Source organism: Dendronephthya gigantea, unplaced genomic scaffold (assembly GCF_004324835.1).
Source record: "Dendronephthya gigantea isolate DGI-Jeju-01 unplaced genomic scaffold, DenGig_1.0 000020F, whole genome shotgun sequence".
Lineage (NCBI taxonomy): Eukaryota > Metazoa > Cnidaria > Anthozoa > Malacalcyonacea > Nephtheidae > Dendronephthya > Dendronephthya gigantea.
The window spans coordinates 491124-513812 of NW_021163030.1; the positions used below are offsets into that span (position 1 = coordinate 491124).

At 35.7% G+C, this 22689-nt stretch overlaps 4 protein-coding genes across 8 annotated transcripts; 2 read left to right on the forward strand and 2 right to left on the reverse strand.

The window, feature by feature from the left end:
- Nucleotides 1-2419: 2419 nt before the first annotated feature.
- Nucleotides 2420-7557, reverse strand: LOC114521433 (phosphoglycerate kinase-like). The gene is made up of 11 exons (XM_028541886.1): nt 7407-7557; nt 6688-6738; nt 6397-6549; nt 6254-6321; nt 5985-6061; nt 3822-3925; nt 3616-3735; nt 3340-3454; nt 2873-3233; nt 2695-2793; nt 2420-2522 (listed from the first exon to the last, which is right to left on the reverse strand). Exons 1-11 carry the CDS (start codon nt 7466-7468, stop codon nt 2482-2484), a joined length of 1251 nt encoding a protein of 416 aa, XP_028397687.1. The 5' UTR covers nt 7469-7557; the 3' UTR covers nt 2420-2481.
- A 91-nt stretch (nt 7558-7648) lies between these two features.
- Nucleotides 7649-14291, forward strand: LOC114521381 (heat shock protein 75 kDa, mitochondrial-like). Of its 3 annotated transcripts, none has more exons than XM_028541808.1 (15): nt 7649-7888; nt 8625-8692; nt 8848-8920; nt 9112-9194; nt 9292-9683; nt 9793-9902; nt 10115-10188; nt 10271-10318; nt 10948-11519; nt 12017-12074; nt 12165-12300; nt 12573-12661; nt 12869-13026; nt 13340-13412; nt 13664-14291. In XM_028541808.1, the coding sequence occupies exons 1-15, from the start codon at nt 7771-7773 to the stop codon at nt 13763-13765; spliced, it is 2154 nt and encodes a 717-aa protein (XP_028397609.1). In that variant the 5' UTR covers nt 7649-7770; the 3' UTR covers nt 13766-14291. The 3 variants fall into 3 exon arrangements, with proteins under 3 accessions (XP_028397609.1, XP_028397610.1, XP_028397611.1); XM_028541809.1 differs by having other exon boundaries at nt 8655-8692; XM_028541810.1 differs by lacking the exon at nt 8625-8692.
- A 26-nt stretch (nt 14292-14317) lies between these two features.
- On the reverse strand, nt 14318-15993 carry LOC114521382 (V-type proton ATPase 16 kDa proteolipid subunit-like). The gene is made up of 4 exons (XM_028541811.1): nt 15815-15993; nt 15582-15740; nt 15104-15128; nt 14318-14767 (listed from the first exon to the last, which is right to left on the reverse strand). Exons 1-4 carry the CDS (start codon nt 15897-15899, stop codon nt 14560-14562), a joined length of 477 nt encoding a protein of 158 aa, XP_028397612.1. The 5' UTR covers nt 15900-15993; the 3' UTR covers nt 14318-14559.
- Nucleotides 15994-16094: 101 nt separating this feature from the next.
- LOC114521486 (zinc transporter 9-like) lies at nt 16095-22509 on the forward strand. Of its 3 annotated transcripts, none has more exons than XM_028541953.1 (20): nt 16095-16275; nt 16730-16840; nt 17046-17142; nt 17335-17433; nt 17838-17929; nt 18399-18469; nt 18733-18806; nt 18935-19037; nt 19161-19216; nt 19409-19544; nt 19663-19702; nt 19790-19861; nt 20308-20457; nt 20568-20628; nt 20954-21016; nt 21090-21121; nt 21591-21688; nt 21953-22066; nt 22169-22231; nt 22429-22509. In XM_028541953.1, the coding sequence occupies exons 1-19, from the start codon at nt 16131-16133 to the stop codon at nt 22211-22213; spliced, it is 1659 nt and encodes a 552-aa protein (XP_028397754.1). In that variant the 5' UTR covers nt 16095-16130; the 3' UTR covers nt 22214-22231; nt 22429-22509. The 3 variants fall into 3 exon arrangements, with proteins under 3 accessions (XP_028397754.1, XP_028397755.1, XP_028397753.1); XM_028541954.1 differs by having other exon boundaries at nt 22414-22481; XM_028541952.1 differs by lacking the exon at nt 22429-22509 and having other exon boundaries at nt 22169-22356.
- The last annotated feature ends 180 nt before the right edge of the window (nt 22510-22689 follow it).

A 22689-nucleotide genomic window follows, 5' to 3' on the forward strand; every position in this document is an offset into this window, starting at 1 on the left:
TGGCCCACCCAGTTAACACATGATATTATGTAGCCAATCAGAATAAGCAGGTAGCAACCTACGCAATGTCAACATTCGTGTCACCGCACATTCCTGTTAGAAATTCGCAACAGAATGGCGGGTATAAAGAATACTGCGGTTCTTTGCCTTATATTTTTTGCTCTTTATGGCTTCTTTTACCAAGTTGGCTGTACTTCCAATCGGATTGTGAAGATAAATTTGGTTATATTCCGACGATTACTGCTGCAAAAAGGCGGGCTTCGTAGGAAAATGCAAAAGTAATTGCCTTGATGAGTCTTGTTCTTCAAATTCCGACTGTGCAACGGGTGAATGTTGTGATTCGGACGGCACATGTTCCTCGGTTTGTAATCTTGCTGGTTGGATTGTCGCAGTAATTGTTATCAGTGTTATTGTTGTCGTCGTTATACCCGTTGGAATTGCCATCTTTTGCTGTTGCTGTGCTGCAGCAGCGTCAGGTTCCCGCCGTGGTCGCGGTGTTGTTGTCACGCAACCTGTTAATACTGCGGGAACTACAGTCATCTCAACCCAACAGCAGCAGCATCAGCAATACCCTGTACAACAAGCACAACCAATGTATTTCGAGAACCCTCAAGGGTATCCAAGCCAACAACCACCACCTTATCAACCGCAAGCAGCAGCCTATCCACCGCCACAGTCAAATGAATTAAAGCAATACTAAAACAACTCTGCATGTGCATTCATTCTACGAACATTATCTCTTTGATAAAATAGGACTGAGCTAAAAGCTTATAGTTATAGATATAGACATGCGTGGTCAGATAGACTTTTGTAATCAATAGTGACTAGTCTAAAGTTGTAAACTCTTTTAATTAATGATTTGATCAGAATTTGTTGTCTCACCGTCACCAATACCAACATTTCTCAGATTTCAAAATCTGAAAGTGCGTTGTAGCGGGTAATTAACTAATTTTTACTCTGTACATGTTACAAGCGTGTAATTAACTAATTTTTACTCAACATAAGATATTCGAAAGTATAAACTTCAAGTACAATAATAAAGCATTTAGCATGACGTACCCTTAGCCTTCGCATTCGTCAACAGCATTCGTGTCATGTGATGAAGCCAAAATTATTCCCCCACAAATTTATATATTTATTATTTTATAGTTATTTTATATTCACCCAAATACAATTTACGAACTGCGTGATACACAGCTCAAGAAAAGGTTGTCCTTTAACTTCGAGCTTAGCAGTTTAATGCCGCATTTATAAGTTCCTGTCTATTGGCTTCCGCGCCCTATAGTCTGAGCTTCAAGACAAAGGATGAACTTTATGGCATTAATTGCTGCCGCTGCTAGCGAACAAGACGGGAAACCCTGGTCAAAAAACTCAAAACCTGCCGTTTGGCGCATTGCATGACGGCGGCAGTGGGACGGTTGATGACATACCCATGGTTTAAGGGGATTTAAAAACATCGTTTTATCTGACCCGCCATAAAAATGATAAACGTTTATGTATTTCATATAGTCTATGCTTCCTCACCAGGGGCCGGTTGTAACACTCCTACAACTCTGTTGAAGTTGAATGAGTCAACTTGAATATTATAAACATGTATTATACACTGAATATGAGTTGTAAACTGTTACTTAATTCGCTTGCTGAATAAAACGTCAGACTTGCTTTCTATTTTGAACTTATCCACCGTTTAAGCTAAACGGGCTTGAGTAAAATCGGCTTCGACACGCATGCAGAGAACACACAGAGACCATATAGTCTATACTTTAGTTTGACACACAGAGAACACACAGACTATATAGTCTATACTCCAGTTTGACACATAGAGAACACACAGATACCATATGGTCCATATAGTTCATATACCCCATTTAGACACACGGACTCAGAGACCATATAGTCCATATAGTCTATTAGTGTCTATACTCCAGTTTGACACATAGAGAACACACAGACCATATAGTCCATATAGTTCATATACCCCATTTTGACACACAGAGACCATATAGTCCATATAGTCTATTAGTGTCTATACTCCAGTTTGATACACAGAAAACACACAGAGACCATATAGTCTATACTTTAGTTTGACACACGGAAAGATTTCCACCTTGGCGGGTGAGCAACCACTTCGCGACATCGCGGTTACATATGTGTTTGCATAAATTTTCATGTATTTGTGGAGGTCATGCCATTGTATTGGATACTTATCAGATAAAGAATACAACTAGACACACAATTTAGTTACAATTTATTTTGTACTTTTTGGAACCTGTTAAACATTAAAAGATGTATCGTAATATCTACTATTCACGGATTAATACATACCAAAAGGTAAATAGGCCAGATTAAACAATATTGATGTGTGAAATTAGATACTTAAAAGACGATTCAGTGATACACGCCACAACTTTTGTATAGATGTATAGAGGATTGATTTATTTCATCAACGATGGCAACAAGAATATTGAAAAACAAAGAGAATCAAGCCTCTGAAAGAGCAGCAACACCAGGCAAGATTTTTCCTAAAAGAGAATATAAGCATATGACATTTGTCCATCACGTAGTGCTATTACGGTTGGTTGGGTTCATCGTTGCTAAAGTATTAAGACAAATATATGATATAAACTAGACAACTCTAGACAGGTACTTTCATTCCCACGCGAAAGATGGAATAATTTAATAATGTTCGTTTACCCTCCAACAACTCAAGGCTTGCTCCACCACCAGTGCTTACGTGACTCACAAGATTTTCAGTACCATATTTAGCAGCACACGTGGCAGTATCTCCTCCTCCTAGAGACAGATCATATTTAATATACTGCTTCGGACGTCGACGACGAGAAACACTTCAAAACATCCTAATCAATCTCACCAATAATAGTTGTTGCTCCAGTCTTAGTAACTTCAACAACAGCATCCATAAGCGCCTTTGTTCCAGTTGCAAAATTATCAAATTCAAACACCCCTGGCGGACCGTTCCAAACGATAGTCTTACTTTGGAGGATGACATCTTTAGTAAATTTCTCGATAGTTTTTGGTCCAATATCAAGTCCCATCCAACCATCAGGAATACCCGACTCCAATGTAGCGTCTCCAACAGCAGCATCAGCTGTAAATTTATCTCCAGTTTTGAAGTCAACTGGAATATGAAACTCAACGCCATTTGCTTTCGCTTTATCCACTAATTTTTGAACAATTTTTGAACCTTCTTCATCGTATAATGAGTTTCCAATCTATAATGAAACGAAACAACTAAAAAATCTCGGGTAGTGTAAAAATTAACCAAACGACTTTATACTATTACCAACAAGTCCTGGCGAGTAAAAAGCTTCACTTTACCGTCATATTGTGCAGAATTTTCGCAAAAGTAAAAGCCATTCCACCAGCAATAATCATCACATTCACTTTATCCAACATATTTTCAATCAATTGAATTTTGTCTTTTACTTTAGCGCTAAGAAAAAACAAAGCCTTAATGCATACGTGTTTGTCGTCCACATTTCATACCTGGAGGAAACTGGGCTAATAAATTGTATCTTTAATTAGTTTTTCATTAAACATTGCACGGTATTCACAATTCAGGAAATAATACATTGCAGTTGTCCCAAGACATACCCTCCTAATATGGCTAAGAAAGGTCTAACTGGTGATTCCAGCGCTTTTGCAAAATATGTCAGTTCTTTCTTTAGTAAGAAACCAGCTGCTTTTTGAGGCAAGTTCACTCCAACCATTGAACTACATGAATAAGAATAAAATCTCACAAGATCATTTTTTAATTATCTGCACTATCCCCGTATGCCAAGATGTCATGATTTTATCACCTGTGAGCTCTATGAGCTGTTCCAAACGCATCATTGACATAAATATCTCCAAGTTTAGAAAGTGACTCGCGAAATTTCTTTATGTCTTCATCGCTGGCTTTCACCTGAATAAGCACGAAAGTTGCGAGATTACTGTATGCTTGTGCAGGAGGCGACGTAAGATTTAGTTTCAGATCGATAAACTATATGTAGTTCTATAAACTAGGCTTAATTTATGTTCTGTTTGCATGTTTTATTTAGAATACTTGAGATTCACACTGATTTTGACAAGTTCGTCCCCTTTCCTGAGGCTTTCATCAAATTACAATAAACGTAAATAATTATTCACCACGAGTCAATATATTTCAGTTCGTATTGGTGCGCCCATGCACAAACTGATACCTCAACATTAGTGTAAACTCGACATGCACAATAAAAAAGTGACTATTATTTATTTTAATAAACTTGTGATTGGTTACATTTACAGTGACAAATTTTCGTGAGTTCGCTAATAGTGTATAAGATATTAGATGATTTAGATCAGGCGACACTTTCATCCTTACTTTTATACCACGGGGTTTTTTATTAAACTTTTTTGTAATGATTTTCATACTTTCACAGAATTTTCCAATATTTCTTAAATGAATATTAATGCTTCAAATCTACACAACGCTTTAAACGTAAATATATGCCTCAAGTCTCGCTTTAAGTGTCACCAGATGTTTTCAATACAAGCAATGAATGGAGCCTTAAAAAACTCATATATCAACAAAGAACACAATGACTTCACAAAACTCAACAATTTCAAGCGAATCATCTCAGAGATATGAAATACTGGTATTTAGTCTCATCTTCCTACTTGTTGGAGCGTTGGGAAACATGGCTGTCATTATTTATAACAAATTTTTGAACCGCGACAAGACCCCGAGCAGCTGGTTGCTAGCAAACCTTGCATTAGCTGATCTTCTTGTTTGTTTGACAATTTACCCTATAAAAATTGTCCATTTTTCTCTACATAAAGTGAGATTCGATGCACAACTATGCAAGATATTGGGTTCTGCATTTTATGTTTCTTTATTTCTTTCAATGTCAATTCTTTTATTGATGACATTCGACAGATATGTATTCATAGCAAAACCAATGAAATATCCACTTATTGTGAAACCACGAAGAACTTCTATTGTTCTCATTTCTATTTGGTTGATTGCGTTTGCTCAGTTTCCAATAATATATATTTGCATGAAGAAAGACAAGGACTCAAAATGGTGCGAGTTTCCAAGAGCATCCTTGTGGGTGAATGTCACATTGTTGTCAGTTTTCATTTGTTTAATAGCAATTCTCAACTACAAAATGTTCCGGATCGTCCGAGTACAAAAACAAAGAAAGGTCTTTAATGTTGAGCCACTGTCAGAGTCAGGACCCAGGACAATCCACTAACAATACGATGACTTGGTTACATCATTTTGCAATGGGATTAAAAGATGTAAAAACATTTGCCGTAATTTTTGCCGTGCTGATGTGTAGTTTTGTTCCATGTATTGTCGCAGCGACGCTTGAAACGTCAGGATATCATCTCTCGAACTCTGCTCGCATCATCATAATGGAGTTGGTTGGTATAAACTCGATTGCTAATCCCTTTATCTATGCATTGAGGTATAGAAACTATACCCAAGCGTATGGGTTACTTTTTTCCACTTTATGGGAACGACTTTGCCGACGATTCAATAGACAATAATTATAACAAAATAATTATTGCATGCATTGAAATAGAACGATAATGTTAGTCACGCTGTTAAAATGTTTTCAAGGCGTCAAAATATGTCAAGCCTTAAAGTGATTGTGTCAGTACAATAGTTTCCTGATATAGGATAACTTATTTCCATTTGATGAAACGGGTAGTGAGAGAGGTTGAAGGTGGTGGTACATCAGAACTGTGTACCTCTGGCTCGTTAGAATAGGTCCAGTAAAATGCTTAATCCACCGGAGGAACGAAGTTTCAAACGCTAAATATGATTTGCCATTTGTTAATTGAACCCTTTGGACAAGGAAAGACGAACCGTTTGGACAGGAAATGTATATAGGGTAACAATGAATGATGGAGCGATTAGTGATAGCAAACACGGTTTAGTTTATCCGTGATTCGCTCGCAAATATAAACTAAAATTAAAAGGCTGATTTTTTTACTTTTTTTCCATCCTTGTCAACACCTTTTCCTTCTTCCTCCACATGAAAACGTAAGTTCTCAAGAAGAATAACAGCACCTGACGTTAAACAACACGAATGATCTATGTTATATAGGTATATATATCAATATAGTTATTGTACATGTTTTATAGAGTCGTAGCAGCAATAAAACGTGGGAAAAAACACACAGGAGTAATTACCTTCTGGTAAAACTAACTCATAAGCATTTATAACAATGACTGAATATTCTTATTGAACTACATGCAAACCTTTTGTGGGGTTGGCACATGTAGCCTCTACTTCAGAACCAACACAGTCTGACAAAAATTGCACTTCTCTAGTTTAAGAATGTAAAATATTTGTGAGCAAATTGCAACTATATGCACATGAAAACAGATATAAATGTTCATACCGTTCAAGTAGTTTTCTTAATTCTTGAGCAACAGGAGAAAGTGAATATTTATCATTCACTAAACCATCAGGTCTTCCAAGATGACTCATTAGTACAACATTGTTTGCCCCATTTTCCAAACAATATTGTATTGTTGGCAGAGCTGCAACTATTCTGGAATGATGTTAATAAATCTTTTGGAACGCTCATCCTAATAAATTTTTGCTGTCTGATATACACATTCTGTATGAAAGAGCACTGGGACTGATCGAATGAAACTTAACGAGATTATTAACAATGTGATTGACTAACCTTTGATTATTTGTTATTTCTTTTTCCTTTAATGGAACATTGAAGTCAACTCTGTTAAAATTGTTATGTATAACATGGTCTAAAATGGTGACTATTGCAGTATAGAAGTAGAGAAGACTGAATGTAGATTATTGTTCAAATATGATACCAATTATAATTTTAAAATTCCAAAATACACACTTTGGAAGTGTTTGCGTGAAATGTTTCTTATAGCTATTTAAGCATCCAAGTTAGCAGAATTATATTGCCTTTCTTTTATGGTGCCACACCCATTCAGAACCACCTCTCATAACATGAAAGTTGCATGGTCATATTGCATGAAAGTCTGCAAGTAATTGCACTAGGTATATACACTGCCAGTTTTCTACTCTTGCTTCTATGTTCATCTAAATGTACTGTCCTATATTACTAGAATGAGATGAACCAAGATATCATAGAGCATTCTCCATTGCTTATACAAGCACCCCCCCCCCCCTGTGCTAGGTTCGGCAGGTTGAAGACCTACCAACTCCAGTTCACGCTAAATTTTTTTAATATTAATAGCTAACTCTTAAACTGATCACAACAATACCTTTTGGTTTGAGGGAGTCTTATGTGTCAGGTTTATTTTCTTTAAAAATAGTATCTAGGTCTACTGCCTCTGTGCCTCAACAGTCTACATGTACAGTCTACACGAATGCACGTCAATCTTCAAATGATTACGTAAAGCCCAAGCTTACCTTATCAAAACTCTTTTGTCTTTTACATCAACAGCATTAATACCGAGTTTATTTAATGCCATAACGATGAACAATTCTTCGGCATAAATATATACAGTCACAGATGACAGACAGATACAGTATTTATAAATCGTGTTGTTCTGCACGACAAAACTTCTCCACGCGATTTCCACGAACTATCCACGCACCTCGAGCACGGTTCGTTCCAGGTTCCAAACCATCTCACGGTTGAAAATGTCGAAAATGTGCAAAGGGAAATACAACGCAAGTTATTAAAGCAATATTGTATATATTAGTTTATCTTTTTAATAAATTTTCATCCCGACAAGAAAGTAGATTTAGATATACTGGAAAAACTGGAAAAATGAGTAGATTGCATCAGGTAAAAGCTTTCCCTCGGCTGGCTTCCAGAATGTGTTTAACACGTGGTGTTTCCATGTGCAGACCTTATGTGGCAATATTTGAAAATCACAGACACAAAGGTAAATTGATAGTTATTTGATGGCAGAACGCTATATAATAGCTCAGAAATTTTATTACTGAGATAAATAGTTTATACGATTTGTAGGAAGGGTGAAAGAGTCAGAAAGAGAAAAAAATCAATATTTTAGAGCCAGAGATGAATTAGTTCACCCACTTTCTTCAGTTTCTTGTGCATGTGCTGCCAGGCCTCTGGGCCAGGTCTTGAGAGACACAGCAGAAACACAAATAAATATTTGCTGAAACACTTGCCAGGTATATGGACTATACGCTGTTGCCCAAGTTTACATCAAGTACATACGGAACAATAGCAACATATTGCCCCTGAGTGTCTTGTTGTGACAAAAAGTCTATGGTACATCTGTGATGTAACATTGTTACAATCTTGTATTGACAATCATGTAACAACCACAAAATCTTTCAATAAGCAGAATAGTCATTTCTTGTTGATAGTTTGTGAACAGAGACTTGTGACATTGTGTATTGACGGGCACGGCAGACTTTCCTAAATGAACAATGTGTTGGAGTTCCCTCATTTCAAAATCTGACACTCTTCACCTGCACAGTAGCTCTATACATCTCCTTGAGGCTGCATAATGGTGCAAATGGTCATAATCATGCAATTCCATATCGTATTTTATTTGCTTCAAAAATGATTCACATCAAAGATGAAAAGTTAGCTTCTTGTTATAATGTTCGTAAATCTGCACTTTATATACTTTGTCTTTCTTATATTAGAAATAACAATAGGAGTATTTTGTCCAACAGTGAGATATTCATCAACTTCCTCTGAAGAGCCAATACAGGTAGATAAATGCCCTTGATGAATGTTCAATAAGTGCATGATCTTCATTTTAAGGTAGTCTTCTAAGCCATCAATGGCATCCCAACTCTGAACATTAACAATAAAAACAGTTATTTACATATAACTGGCTTGACATATTTTTACCTTGTATTTTAGCCTGAAGCCCAAAATGGTGTGGATGAGGACCAGGATTTTATACATGTCATTCAGGAAACTGAGTCAGTTTCAGGTTTGTAAAACACATTACTTTATAATATTGTATATTGCTATGAAGATTGCTGCATCCCCAGTAATAAGGTTAATACTGTACAGAAAGTCACACTAGAAATTTTTAATATCAAGCTGCATGTCGACTAGTGTACATACATGGCTTACCTTTTAACAAACTAAAGCCTAATTGTGGTTTATTTCTGTCTAAAGGACCAAGAGATAAGCACAGTTTTCAAGCGGAGACTCAACAATTGTTGGATATTGTTGCCCGATCTCTTTATTCTGAGAAAGAAGTAAGTTTAGTGTTTTAGAAATGTGACATCTTTATTGTTCTTGTTTTTTCTTTGTTCCATTTTTTCTAACAAGGTCAAAATTTCATGATACTTCTAGGTGTTTATTCGTGAACTTGTTTCAAATTCATCTGATGCAATGGAAAAACTCAGACATTTATTTTTAACTGGGGCTGAGATGACAGAGAAAGAACAAAGTTTAGAGATTCATTTAGCTACAAATGAAGAGACTGGAACCTTCATTTTGCAAGATCATGGAACAGGAATGACTAAAGAAGAATTAATTGAAAATTTAGGAACAATCGCTCGTTCAGGTTCTAAAGCTTTTGTTCAAAGACTTCAGCAAGGCGACAGTTCAGCAAGTAGTGCTGAAAATATTATTGGTCAGTTTGGAGTTGGATTTTATTCTGCTTTCATGGTCGCGAATAAAGTTGATGTTTATACAAAGTCATATTTGCCAGATAGTAAGGGATATTTGTGGTCATCTGATGGGTGAGTTGATGTATAGATTGTGTTTACATCTTATTTGCCTGCAGTGATCGAGACAAGCAGATGGTAATTGCATTAAAAATTGTTTTATATCTTTCACACACTTCACTAGAACTGGAAGTTATGAAATTGCCGAAGCTGAAGGTGTTGCAAGAGGAACAAAAATTATTGTTCATTTGAAAAATGATTGCAGACGATTTTCATTGAAGACTGAAGTGGAAGGTAGCTATATTAAATTTATATAACTTGTACATATTGTACACTGTACGCATTTTTATTAAAAGGGAATCATGTTTGTGCCTATTGATGCACTACATTTTAATTCAAAAACGAAACAAAAATTAGTGCGTTTTTAATTCAATATATTTAAATTCAAGACAGTAAAATTACAAATAACAGATTTCAGCTGCTATTCTCTGCTTCTTTTCTTTCAGAGATTATTAAAAAGTACAGCAACTTTGTAGGATTTCCGATATTTCTTAACGGTGTTTGCATAAATACTGTCGAGGTAGGTTCAAGTTTGGGTCTTTCGTGATAGTAGATGGTTATAAATGATTGTAATTGCTTTGTATTTGTTGTTGTTCTTTCAGCCTTTGTGGACTCTTGATCCAAAACATGTTACTGAAGAGCAACACGAGGTATAAAAATTCGGGGTCTTTTTTTAATCAAACTGAAATCCATTTGTACCCTGCAACTAAGAACAGCAAGGTGGGAAACTTGTGCAGCCAACCCGACTGCGCTAAGCCCCGCACGATTTTAGGTTCAGTACGGAATTTAAAATTTCATCCGTACCAATTCCCCCAAAATTGTGCGTGGTTTAACTGAGAGCGCTTTATTCCGGAATGGTAAATTGGTAGAATTTCTATTTTCAATGACGTCCAAAAAAATCAAATATTCCTTTGTTCAATGACTTTCAAAAAAATCGTCCCGCTGGCTACGAATAGAGCCAAGGTAGAGGTATTTGCCATGAATATTAATCTGAGAAAGACGATGCACAAAACTTTTCAATCATCAAGCATCGTGGTGACTAGAGTTTATTTTGATCACATCATTTAGCGGAAATTTTTTGTGTTTTTTTATTATCTTTTCTCTTGCTTTGTGCTGCTGCTTCCTTCGACGAACATCCCCAGCCGGTTGCCCTCCTTCCATTCGGAAAAATAAAATTATGAGATAACTAGAATGATATATTTCTGCATGCAGTGTCCTCGTGACGTCAAGACTAGCATGAAAGAATTTTTTTTATAAAATTGTGATATATTATTTTCAGGAATTTTACCGGTTTATTTCAAACGCATTCGATAAACCTCGATATCATTTGCACTTCAAAGCGGATGCACCATTAAACATCCGCAGTATATTTTACATTCCCGAGCGTGTACCAGAGTTGTACGGTATTGGTCGCATGGAGACTGGGGTTAGTCTGTTTAGTCGTCGCGTGGTCATACAGACGAAGTCTGATAAGTTGTTACCTGAATGGTTAAGATTTGTTCGTGGTGTCGTCGATAGTGAAGATATTCCGCTCAATCTGAGTCGGGAAATGCTTCAAGACAGCGCTTTAATTCAAAGATTGAAAGATGTTTTGACAAGACGGTTAATAAAGTTTCTTCAAGAACAAGCTCGTAAAGATAGAGTTAAATACGAAGAATTTTTTAAAGAATATGGCATTTTCCTCCGAGAGGGTGTTGTGGTCACAAATGACGAACATTTGAAAGAAGATGTTGCAAAATTGTTGCGTTTTGAATCGTCCAATGAAAAGGCTGGAGATCTAATTTCGTTGGAGCATTACGTATCCCGGATGAAACCGATTCAAAAGTCAATTTATTACATCTGTGCACCCAGGTTCTTATGATTTTTATATATTTTATGATTTAAAAAAACCCCGCTACCATTAGTAATGTTACAACGTTTAGCATAATAATGTAGCAGTCCTGATACGTGCATGATTATACTTTTAAATACTCTGGGTTCCATCCTCTGTGGGTCCCATAATCTACCATGTGGGTTCTTAAACTGTTTGTTTCATACCCTGTTCCATCCTGTGTGGGTCCTATAATCTACCATCTGGGTTCTTAAACTGTTTGTTTCATACCCTGTTCCATCCTCTGTGGGTCCCATAATTTACCATGTGGGTTCTTAAACTGTTTGTTTCATACCCTGTTCCATCCTCTGTGGGTTCGACACCTTCTGGGTTCCATCCTCTGTGGGTCCCATAAAATTCTCTGTGAGTTCCATACTCTGTGAGTTCTATGGCAATTTTCATCATCAAAAAACTTAAACTTTCGACCACATGTCAAACACATGCTCTGTGCTTTAAACATTTACACTATTTTCTTTAGTCGGGAACTTGCAGAAACCTCACCATACTTTGAAGCTTTAAAGAAAAATGACGTTGAGGTGGGTATCGTGTATGCGCGCGAGAATTTTACCAAAATATCAGTGAATAAATCTACAATGTTTAAAAAGTTAATCCACCCTAATTCCTAGGTTTTGTTTACCTACGACGATAACGATGAAATGGTTTTACATCAATTAAAAAAGTTTGATGGTAGAACTGTGACATCAGCAGAAACGTATTTGTCCACCAGTCAAGAAGTTGACGAAACTAGCGGCGATACTGCAGGTATCGGGGTTTTATTGTAATCTTGTGTCTGCATGTGTGGTGGTATTTTTTGAGGCGAGATTATCTATTATCTATGACTTTGTATGTGATAGTAAGGATTAGTTTATACAATGGTCTATTCACGACTACAGTTAAATGTGTTTCATCCCATAAAGAGGAATGTTTTTGTTTGTAAAAGATAGTTACTATGAAAGCGTTGCAAAGAGAAAAGTATACGCTTAGGAATAATCGCGACGCCCAAGTTAAACCTCTCGTATGCATCACCATTTCAGAGGGTGAACGTTTATCAAAAGAAAATTCTGATCAACTTGCAAAATGGATGGAAAATTTATTTGGGAAACAAAAAGTCGCAAGTGTCAAGGTATTTAACTCATGGTCGATAAAACTTGCAACTTACGGTTTGTTCCTCGTGTCGATATTTTACAGCTCACTTAAAAAGTATATAGAGTATATATAAAAAAAATCCAAGCAATCTCATTTACTAACAGAGCTGTTGCGATTATGGCTAATTCTAGTTTCAATTGAGTCGTAGGAATATAAACGAGAATGACTGAGTATGTTTCTTTAGGTATCTCACCGTTTGACAAATCATCCCGTAATGATCACAGTGGCTGATATGGCGGCTGCCAGACGTTGGTTAAAGATAATAAAATCAGCTCCTCATGCTGAACAATTAGAAAATATGAAGTTTGATGTACTGCAACCAACAATGGAAATAAATCCAAGGTAACATCATTTACTTTGCTAGTTTATATGAAGAAAATTACACCTAAACTCTAAAGTCGCAGCAAAAAGGCCAATTTACAAAACTAAAAAACTAAACTAAAAGATCAAACAAAAAGCAAAGAAAATCTGAAATATTTTGAGTCCGAATATTTCGTCTCCATACTAAGATCATAGACAAAGGTAGAATAATATTGTCCCTATTCATCGCCTTCGTCATTTTTAATGCCGTACGAAATATAGTCGAAAAATGAACTATTAAGAGGTCAATTTTTTGTGCGGTTTCTGATTCTTTTGAAAACCTTCCTGTTTTTAGTCATGACGTCATTAAAAAGCTCCATGAGATCATGGACTCGGATCCAAAGGTTGCAAAACTTGTTGCTGAGCAGGTAACCCATGTTTTTCCTGGTTTAATAAAATTATAATAAGGATTTTTAAACACTTCGCGCAATCCTGCGACTCAAATCAAAATGAAACGTGACGACATTTCGAAATTTTTGATAATCCCAAACTTCATTTTTAATCCAGCGCAAAAGTCCGGATGATTGTTTCATCCAATTTTTGCTTCACCGCGTTATCTTTTTTCTTAAAAATTATTTTTGGTTTGTATTTTTGGATTCAGTTTTTCACTTTTTCTTAGTTGTATGACAATGGATTAATATCTGCCGGGCTGATCGATGATCCTCGTCCAATGGTGGCACGTTTGAACTCCTTGTTAGCTAAGGTTTTAGATGTCAACTGAAAAAAACGATGGATCTGTTTGGATGGATTTGATTTGGTAATGTGCATCATATGTAAGTCCTTTCAATCAGAGGATAGTACAACAATTCTGCCCTATCAGAGGATACAGCCTAAATTTTAGAAACTTGGAACTAAAGTTTTAAGTTTTAACCGCAAGTCGGCAATAATGTAAAACATTTCCTGGCTATTTTCAACAGATCTTTGTTGTATCTTCTGTTTTGTGACTATGCTAAATACTGCACGCATCAAATAAGGTATAACAACTGATTAAAATGGACCCTTTGTGGTGTTTCTCCCTGGAGGGCCTTTTTAGGAGATTTAGTATGACACTTAACCCCCTGCAGAAGGCTCTTAGCTTGAAACATCAAGAAGTGGTTGTTGAAGCACATTTAATGTGAAGTTGTCTAAAGATGCTGCAAGTAATTTCATATTTAGTCCTTATTCCTTCTCTTCCTAAACACTGGATAATCAGGGTCAAGACAGCAACCAAACCCAAAAACATTAAATTAGAACAATGATGTTTTGCAACAATAATTTTTATTGCTCTAAATGAACTTAAAATTGACAGTCTTCATTCAATATTCACATTTTTATTAATGCAGTAAGCTACACAATATAATTAAGAGTGGAAATTAAATACAGCAACAATTTACGCACATTTGATTTGCCTTATTGCAAACTAGCGAGAATTTAAGCCAGAAATTACAATTCCGGACGCTGTTGCTGATTGATAATGGTATGACTTGGTTTTAGTACAGATGTTGAAAATAAAATAATGTTATGATAGTTAGAAGTTTATGATTTTGTGTGTAATATAAGAGCAACAATTAAACCATAAAGCCCCAAAACTTCAGCAAAAATCAGGATAAGGATCATTCCAACAAAGAGACGTGGTTGTTGTGCAGAACCACGTACACCTGCATCACCAACAATACCAATAGCAAAACCTGCAGCAAGCCCACTGAGACCAACACTCAAGCCAGCTCCTAAATCCAAGAAGCTCCTATACAAATATATTAACATTTGTTTATAAACCCATAGCCTATAAACACAACCAGTCCTTGTAACTTGCCTCTGTATTAGCCGCAGCAAATTCTGAAGAATATAATGTTTTTACCTCTGTTGGCAAAACTGCCAGATTTTGCCAAAGCAAAAGTGAAACAATTTAGAGGGTCGAATAGCTCAAATACAGGGCAAACAGTGGGGAAAGACACCGGATGATTTTTGAATACACATATCCCTATATATATATTTAGAACCCACTATATGTGATATATTATGCACTATGCCCTGGATGAGGCTGAAATAATTTGATTTATGGAGACATGACCATACTTACTTATATAATGTGTAGCTTGCATCCACTAGAAAAGAAAAAGTAAGTATATGTAACAAGTTTTACATAACAAGTACATCATAGTAAAGTTTGGAAAAGTATTATTTCATAAGATCTAATCCAATTATCATCCAAAACTCTGGCAAGACTTCATTTCAATAATTCATTTCACAATAATTGTATTGATTTGCAAAGTGAAAAGAGAAAACTAGTTGAAGTATAAAATGCACAGTACTCAAATGAAACTCAGTTGATGATCTATACAACGTCCCTGACGACTTTTATACTGATATCGATGTTATGAAATACGTGACATCTAACTTATATAAATATGTACAATATTGGATTTAAAAAAGGTAGTAGCATTGTTGTCAAGTTATTTCAATCAAAAAGGCCAAATAAAACAGATATATACACGTTGAAACTGCTGAAAAATCCATCAAATTAAATATGACGTGAAGCGTGTCTAGTGTCTACTCACTTCCATTTCCGATCAAAGCTCCAACCACCAAGCCATAAATCCCAAGAATACCGGCCATTACGACTGGGATAACAGATTTCATAATCAGTTCAGGTCTCATCACACTCATAGCAGCGATTCCTGTGCCGCTTTTCGCCGTGCCATAAGCAGCTCCTAAAGCTAAATATGACATTCTTCATTTAGCCAACAAAGATGGCGACGTTTACAGTCCTGAAGAGAACCTTTAGACTTACCACTAAAAACCATAGCTGCAGTCGCTCCCATTACTCCAAAAAAATGCACATAGGGTGGTTTAGTCGGATCATTTGCAGACGACATTTTGAAATGAAATAAACTAGAAAACCCACCAAGTTTTATTGAAAAAAATTGGGCGAGAATGCCACTTAATTCGCGTGAATTGGAAAATAAGAAAGTCACATGCGGTCACATGACAGTCGTCCCAGGCCCAGGACTTCCCTTTCTTTCATCATTTACACTCAAATTACATGAAGTATAAGACAAAGTGAAAAAAATCATGAAATTTTAAAAAGATATTGTGCACAGTATTTGATGTTTGATCTTGAAAAAATAATGAATCGATTATCTTACAACTTATTTTGTAGCGTGAGAAGAGAACTTTTGCAAACCCATGATAAGAATGCAATGATGTCGAAGAAATGTTTCGAAAATTTCAGAAAACTTCATCTTTGTGCAGGTTTGTCGTTTGTGGATTCATGAATGACCACCATTCAGTCATTTGAATGAAATATTGTCTAGATTTTACAGCTAACTTTATTTGGCTTTATGGTGTTGAGTACAGTTTTGTTGTAAGGTTTTTGAGAGCCTTTAAATATTGTTTCCACTTTTTCATTTCATGATTATTCTCCAAGTTAACAATTGGTCATAGAAATTGCTGATGTCAGCAATAATAGTTAAGATAACCTTTCAGTTTTGAAATATATAACATTAATAAAATAAACAATAATAATTATAGGCTTTATAGCATGCATTAAACTATACATTAAATTAGAATGCATGATCCCATATACTATTATCAAACAACATCTCAATAGCAACTTGTATGAGAAATTTGAAGTCAGGACGCATGGTTTCCATCATAACTCAATATAGTTTGTTTCAACTAATCTCTATAAAATACATCATTACAGGTTGTCATAAAAGTCTTAGAGCAATTCTAAAGAATTTAAACCCTCGAAGGATTTTGTCAACATCCTGCTGTCAACAAATGTCAAGTGATGACATTTCAAAGAAAAAGAATGGTATTACAATATTTTCCTGACAAAATCCACATTGCTCTGCTTTAGTTACTGTTTTACTGTGATTATTGCTCTATAATTTGAATTCCCATATGCAAGAACATTTATAGAAAAGGATGTTTCATTGATTTCTATCATTGAACCTCACCTGATACACTACTACATGAGGTACATAGTTGAATTGCAGGTGTTTTCTTCTCAAATGTAGACATTCAGCTTAGTAAGGTTGACTATAATGCTGCTCATGATGAAAACACATATGTGACTGAAACAAGGGCCATTAATGATTATATTCTCAACCAAAGGTAAGGACAACTTGTTTTCTCCCTGGGTGCTTTTTTTAGGTGCTTAATTTGAATTTAAAATTATGCTGTAGTAATTTATTTTGACTTATGCTAGATCTGCCATATTGTGAATATTACTTTTGCTTCTCTGCCTGTAAATATAGCATTTTATACTTGTATGGTTTAATTTTCAAACCTCTCTCGTTTCTATAGTGATCTTGAAGGTCTTCAGAAAATCACAGTTCGAAATGCGTATAGTTCAGAGGTTGAACTTCCTACATATTGTTACTTGAAATCTCAAGTAAAGAAAAGGTGAAGAAATTGAAAAGCTTACAAGTATTTTATTATTTCTTCTCACTTTCCTATTAACTGTGAACTCTTTCATATTTTATCTTGATTGGGTGAAATGCCCCAATTTATATAATAATCTATAATTTACCCTTATCTACATTTTTGGCATTACATCACCATTTAATAAAGAATCACATGCCCCCTCTTTGCTGTCTTCTCTGTGGTGAAGCCAACTTGACCCCAGCAGGCATGATAAGTGGGGCTGTTTTGAGAGATGAAAAATAATTCTTCAGTCATGGTCCAAGGTGATCTATCTCCATGCCCAATTATTTTGTTCTTGTGAGTGTTGGTGGAGCAATGGACCACCAAAGCAAAGACATCACAAAAGACATGTAATAACACTGTGCATGCAATAACATTTATAGAGCAATTGAAAAACATGGTAGCATAGCAAGTATCAAACACAAACATCGTGAAAGACAGAAGCAACTTGAAGCGGATGAAACATACAGACGAGGTACTGACACACCTTGAGTCTAGACCTATGAAGTCATAGTGTTCTCGTACGTATCGCATTAAGGCACATTCTCCACTTAGATTCAAGCTTAATTGCATGATAATCAATCTTTGTTGCATTGTGCAATCCATTGGATACCCAAAACCTTCGTATATCTTTAATTTATCCTTATGACAGAAGATACTTTAAGTTTAATATTCATTGGTTAAAGATTAGTGATTGTTTTGCTGTTTTTTGCGCAATCCTAATCTAGCTACTGACATTGAAACAGCTTATCGGGTTTTGAGGTTTGAAAGAAATTTCCCCAAACTTTTGTAACCGATTTCTAACGCAATAATCAATAATGTATTAACAAAATAGAGTTACAGGCTTTTTAACTTGGCTTTAAACAACCCAAATTACCCAATCCTGTCAATAAACTCACAGTGAACCTGTCACCTTCATGTTGGATCAAATGATCTATTCTTAGATTTCAGTGGTTTGATCGGCCATTTAAAGAAAACTATAAAAGATCAAACGAAAATTGATGCTGATAAGAAGGTTATTAAAATAGTCAGTTTACCTTTATTCAATATGTACACTCCATGGTGTACAGTTTTATGTTTGTTTCGTTTCCACCCCCGTCGTATGTAGTTTCCAGGAGCGTATATATTCATTGAAAGTCTATATATTTGTTCCTTTACCCATTGCTAATGAAGTAAAGGCACGTTTCATCTCTACAGAATAATTGTATAACATTCATCATTTGATGTATACGTATCTTTTTTGCCTGATATTTCTACGATTAAAAATGTTTCTTTGAGGTTTACGGTGGTCATACCGAAAGAGTAAACTTTCTCAAAGGTTCTGCACGAGTTGTAACTTATGCTATTATAAGGTACGCTTAAATATGTAATTCTTCAAATTTAAAATGAATTATAACTGCATTGTTTAAAGACACTTCTCATAGTGGCGATAATTTGCCACATTATTAATTTGTTTAATATGTAGTTTTGTTTATTTTAGCAATTTTACAGTGATGGTGTTTAAATTTGGAGCATATTTGTACACAGGTTCTGCCAGCATGTTGTCAGAGGCTGTTCATTCATTAGCTGATTTTGCAAACCAGGTAAGTCGTCGCATCATAATTATTACGACTCTTGATATACAAGAAGACTGAAATGAACAAGTACTGCTCACGTTCGTACGGATACAATTCATGTCATATTGACAGGGCATTTTACGTTTTCAGTGTTTACTGGCGTTTGGTATTCTGCAGTCCATTAAAGCTCCCTCTGTCGATCACCCGTAAGTAAAGGTTACATTGAGTAGAAGATTGAAATACTGTAGCTGACCGTACACTTCTTCTATACATGGAAATAACAACTTCCAAAAAGAGACAATTTTATATCGTTACAGAAGATGTAATAAAATTATATTCAAAGTCGCTGCGATGCACGTTTATATCCTGTAACGTCAATGATCAGTGTTTTTCTATAGATATGGGTGGTCACGGGCGCGATATGTTTATTCTTTAATCAGTGGCGTTGGGATATTTTTCCTTGGTTCTGGTGTTTCAGTATATCATGGTATTAGTGATTTATTTAATCCTCCTGTTCTTGCCTCACTACCCTTGGTAAGTGCTTTTCATTTCAAGACAAACAAGTCGTTGTTTTGACACAATGGTTAAATTTCATGCATTTTTAATTTCATAGTCACTGACTATCAATATCTGACCGTTATCTTTATATTAGGCACTTTCTGTTTTGTTTGGCTCTCTTCTGGCAGAGGGAGGTATGAGACCGAGTTATTACAAAACAGTTGCATCTTGGGCGTGAATTTATCGGACGCTAACACAAAGAATATATGCAATGTTTTTAGCGACGTTTGTTATGGCTGTCAATCAAGTCTCCATGAGCGCAAGAGAGGCTGGTGTTTCGTTTTCTGATTATGGTGAGTTTTATGCATGCTGAGTTTGCGCCTTTTGGAGATACAACATGCTTCTCTTTTTTATACATTTATTCCATTCCACTGATCTCTAAATATACCTGGGTTATTTCAACAAAGTGAAAGCTAATATTTCTACCCCACACACACTCCCTAGCTGTGTCAATAAAGGCTCGGATCTCACCGAGTATTCTACGTATTTCTAGGATTTAAAAATGAAATATCAAACATTTCCATTAGGATCGTGATATATATGAATGTACAACCTCGTACCCAGGGCCTTCTCGTAGGGGTGAGGAGAAGGTATTGGGTTGACCGAATACTCCAAAAAATTGTGCCCCGTGGGCAGCCTTTTCCAGGGCCTTTTCCTCCCCCTACGAGAAAGCCTTGGGTACGTGGTTGATGAATGTATAGTTGGTTGACTGTATAAAGTGTTTATGAATTTAATGTAGTTGTTCGTGGTCGTGATCCAAGTGCTGTTGCAGTGTTAGCTGAAGATGGAGCAGCTGTAACTGGTTTGTTAATAGCAGCATCGTGTTTAGGACTTACCTCGTACACTGGAAATGTTGTTTATGATGCTGTTGGGTCTATTGCTATTGGAGGTATTCTGATTGCAGATCTCACTCTTCGCGCTTAAATCCTATTTTTTTGTGATATTTCTACCTACCCACGTGTTCTTGTTCTCATAATCATTTCACCTCATTTGTTTCAGGACTATTGGGTGCCGTCGCGATATTTTTAATAAGACGAAACGCTGATTTTTTAGTTGGCAGGTATGAATGCGACATTTATTATTGTACTAACGTACATGAACTTGAATATATTTCGTTATAAGGTTAATATTTAAATAGCTATTGAGGAATTTTGTAATATATTCATTAAAATGACTAGCTACATGATTTATAAAGTCAGATTCTTTTTTCGACTGTTTCGAGGTCTAATTTGTTCTAACTTACAGAACGTTATTTCGAATTTTTCTAAAACATCGCGTGTGGCAGCAATAGCCCTGCTTCACGGCAACAAATTTCCCGGCTGTTTGCATATAATTTCGTTTTTAAGATTTTCGATGATTGACTTTATTATACTTATGAATCTCAGATCAATACCAGAAGATCGTTTGAAGCAAATTATGAACGTTTTAGAACAAGATATAATGGTCAGGTAATTTAAAAAAAAAAAGATTTTGATCTGCAATTCATCAGGAATATTTTTCATATATATAGTTTTCTTATAGATCTATTCATGACGTGAAAGCAACGGAGTTAGGTAGTAGCCATACCTACTTCACTATTTAACTTACTTGCCTAGTTTTATACTTTTGCTCCTGTGTAAGAATGGGACAAAAGAACCCAAGCACTGGAAGTGAAAAAAAGTAGTTTTCACTACTGAATATCTGTTTACTCTCAATTCACTATCTTGGATATCTCAGAGGCCGGTTGGCTGCATAGATAGAGCTATTCACGATTTTTAAACGCCTCAGAAGTATCTACATGAGCCAGATTTGTCTTTTTTTTCTGTGTGTATTAGGGACAGTCAGCGGCGTAGCCAGCATCGATAATTGGGGGGGGGGAGCGATATTCATATATTCATGTTAACTGACTGACTGAAGACAATTGTTTGAAAAGAAATTAATCCTGCGTATCACGAATATATGAATACGCCACTGGGGACAGTATACTCCATATGCGTCTTTTGGGTTAATAATGTTTAATATATATTTTATGGCCACATTCAGGCGCAGATACGGTGAGATTCAAAGCTGAAATCAATTTTGATGGCAGAGAAATAACTAGACGACATTTAAGCAGAAAAGAGACCACTCAATTACTAAAGGTACATCGTCCTGTAGTACGATACAGTACTTAACGCAAGCAGTACCCTTCGCGAAGACGGCACGAAAATTTCCAGAGCAAAAAATGGAAGCGTTTAACAAACATTGTAATGTATGAAATTGCTCAATAGGACTCCCCAGCTAAGAATGAAAATTCATGACAACTTTTTCTTTATGCTTTGCTGGCGCAATTATGTAAGAAATGATTTTCTAGATTAATTTATGTGGGACCAATAGGACTAATAGTTTGGCATCTTCTTCATTAGGAAGTGCGGGATATTCAGACGCCTGAGGAACTTGAACGGTTTCTAATGGATCATGGGGAACAAATTATTGATACTTTGGGTCAAGAAGTTGATAGAATTGAGAGGAATATTAAGGCGAGTGCACGTGTGTTCTCTAAAACACAAGGCGCCTGGGCACACACAAGTCAGGTAATCAATCGCGTGTAGAAGTATCAAAACTGTTGTTTTCTTTTGCAGAATAAAAATCCAGAAGTACGCCATGTTGATCTGGAGATACTGTGAATTATTACATATGATGAAGTATAAAAAATTTCCGTTTTACCATTTTAAGATAAATATTTGTTAATAAGATGTTTAATTATTATTTAATTATTAATATAATGAATTATTTACTTTCTTCTTCGCTTTTCCTGGAATGTTACTAACATTTGTCCGATTTCTGCCCCGCCTCTAATTTTTCTTGTGGTCATAATTACTTTTAGTTTCATATTTGATAGTCATTAGTTCGAATGCTCACTGAACAAAATGAATGAATGTCTATGAAGTGGATAGAATTGAATGTCATAAAGAAACTGAATCCAATCATTCAAATACAATCCAACTTGATACTCCAAATGAGACAAGGAATGGAATCAACTGAGCAATAGATTTTAATTCTACCAAGAAATGTTACAACGTTTGACCCGTATTCGGATAAAACATGAACAGGCAATTTGTTCAGCTAATAGCATGGTACTGGATTCCTGGCAATACCTGAA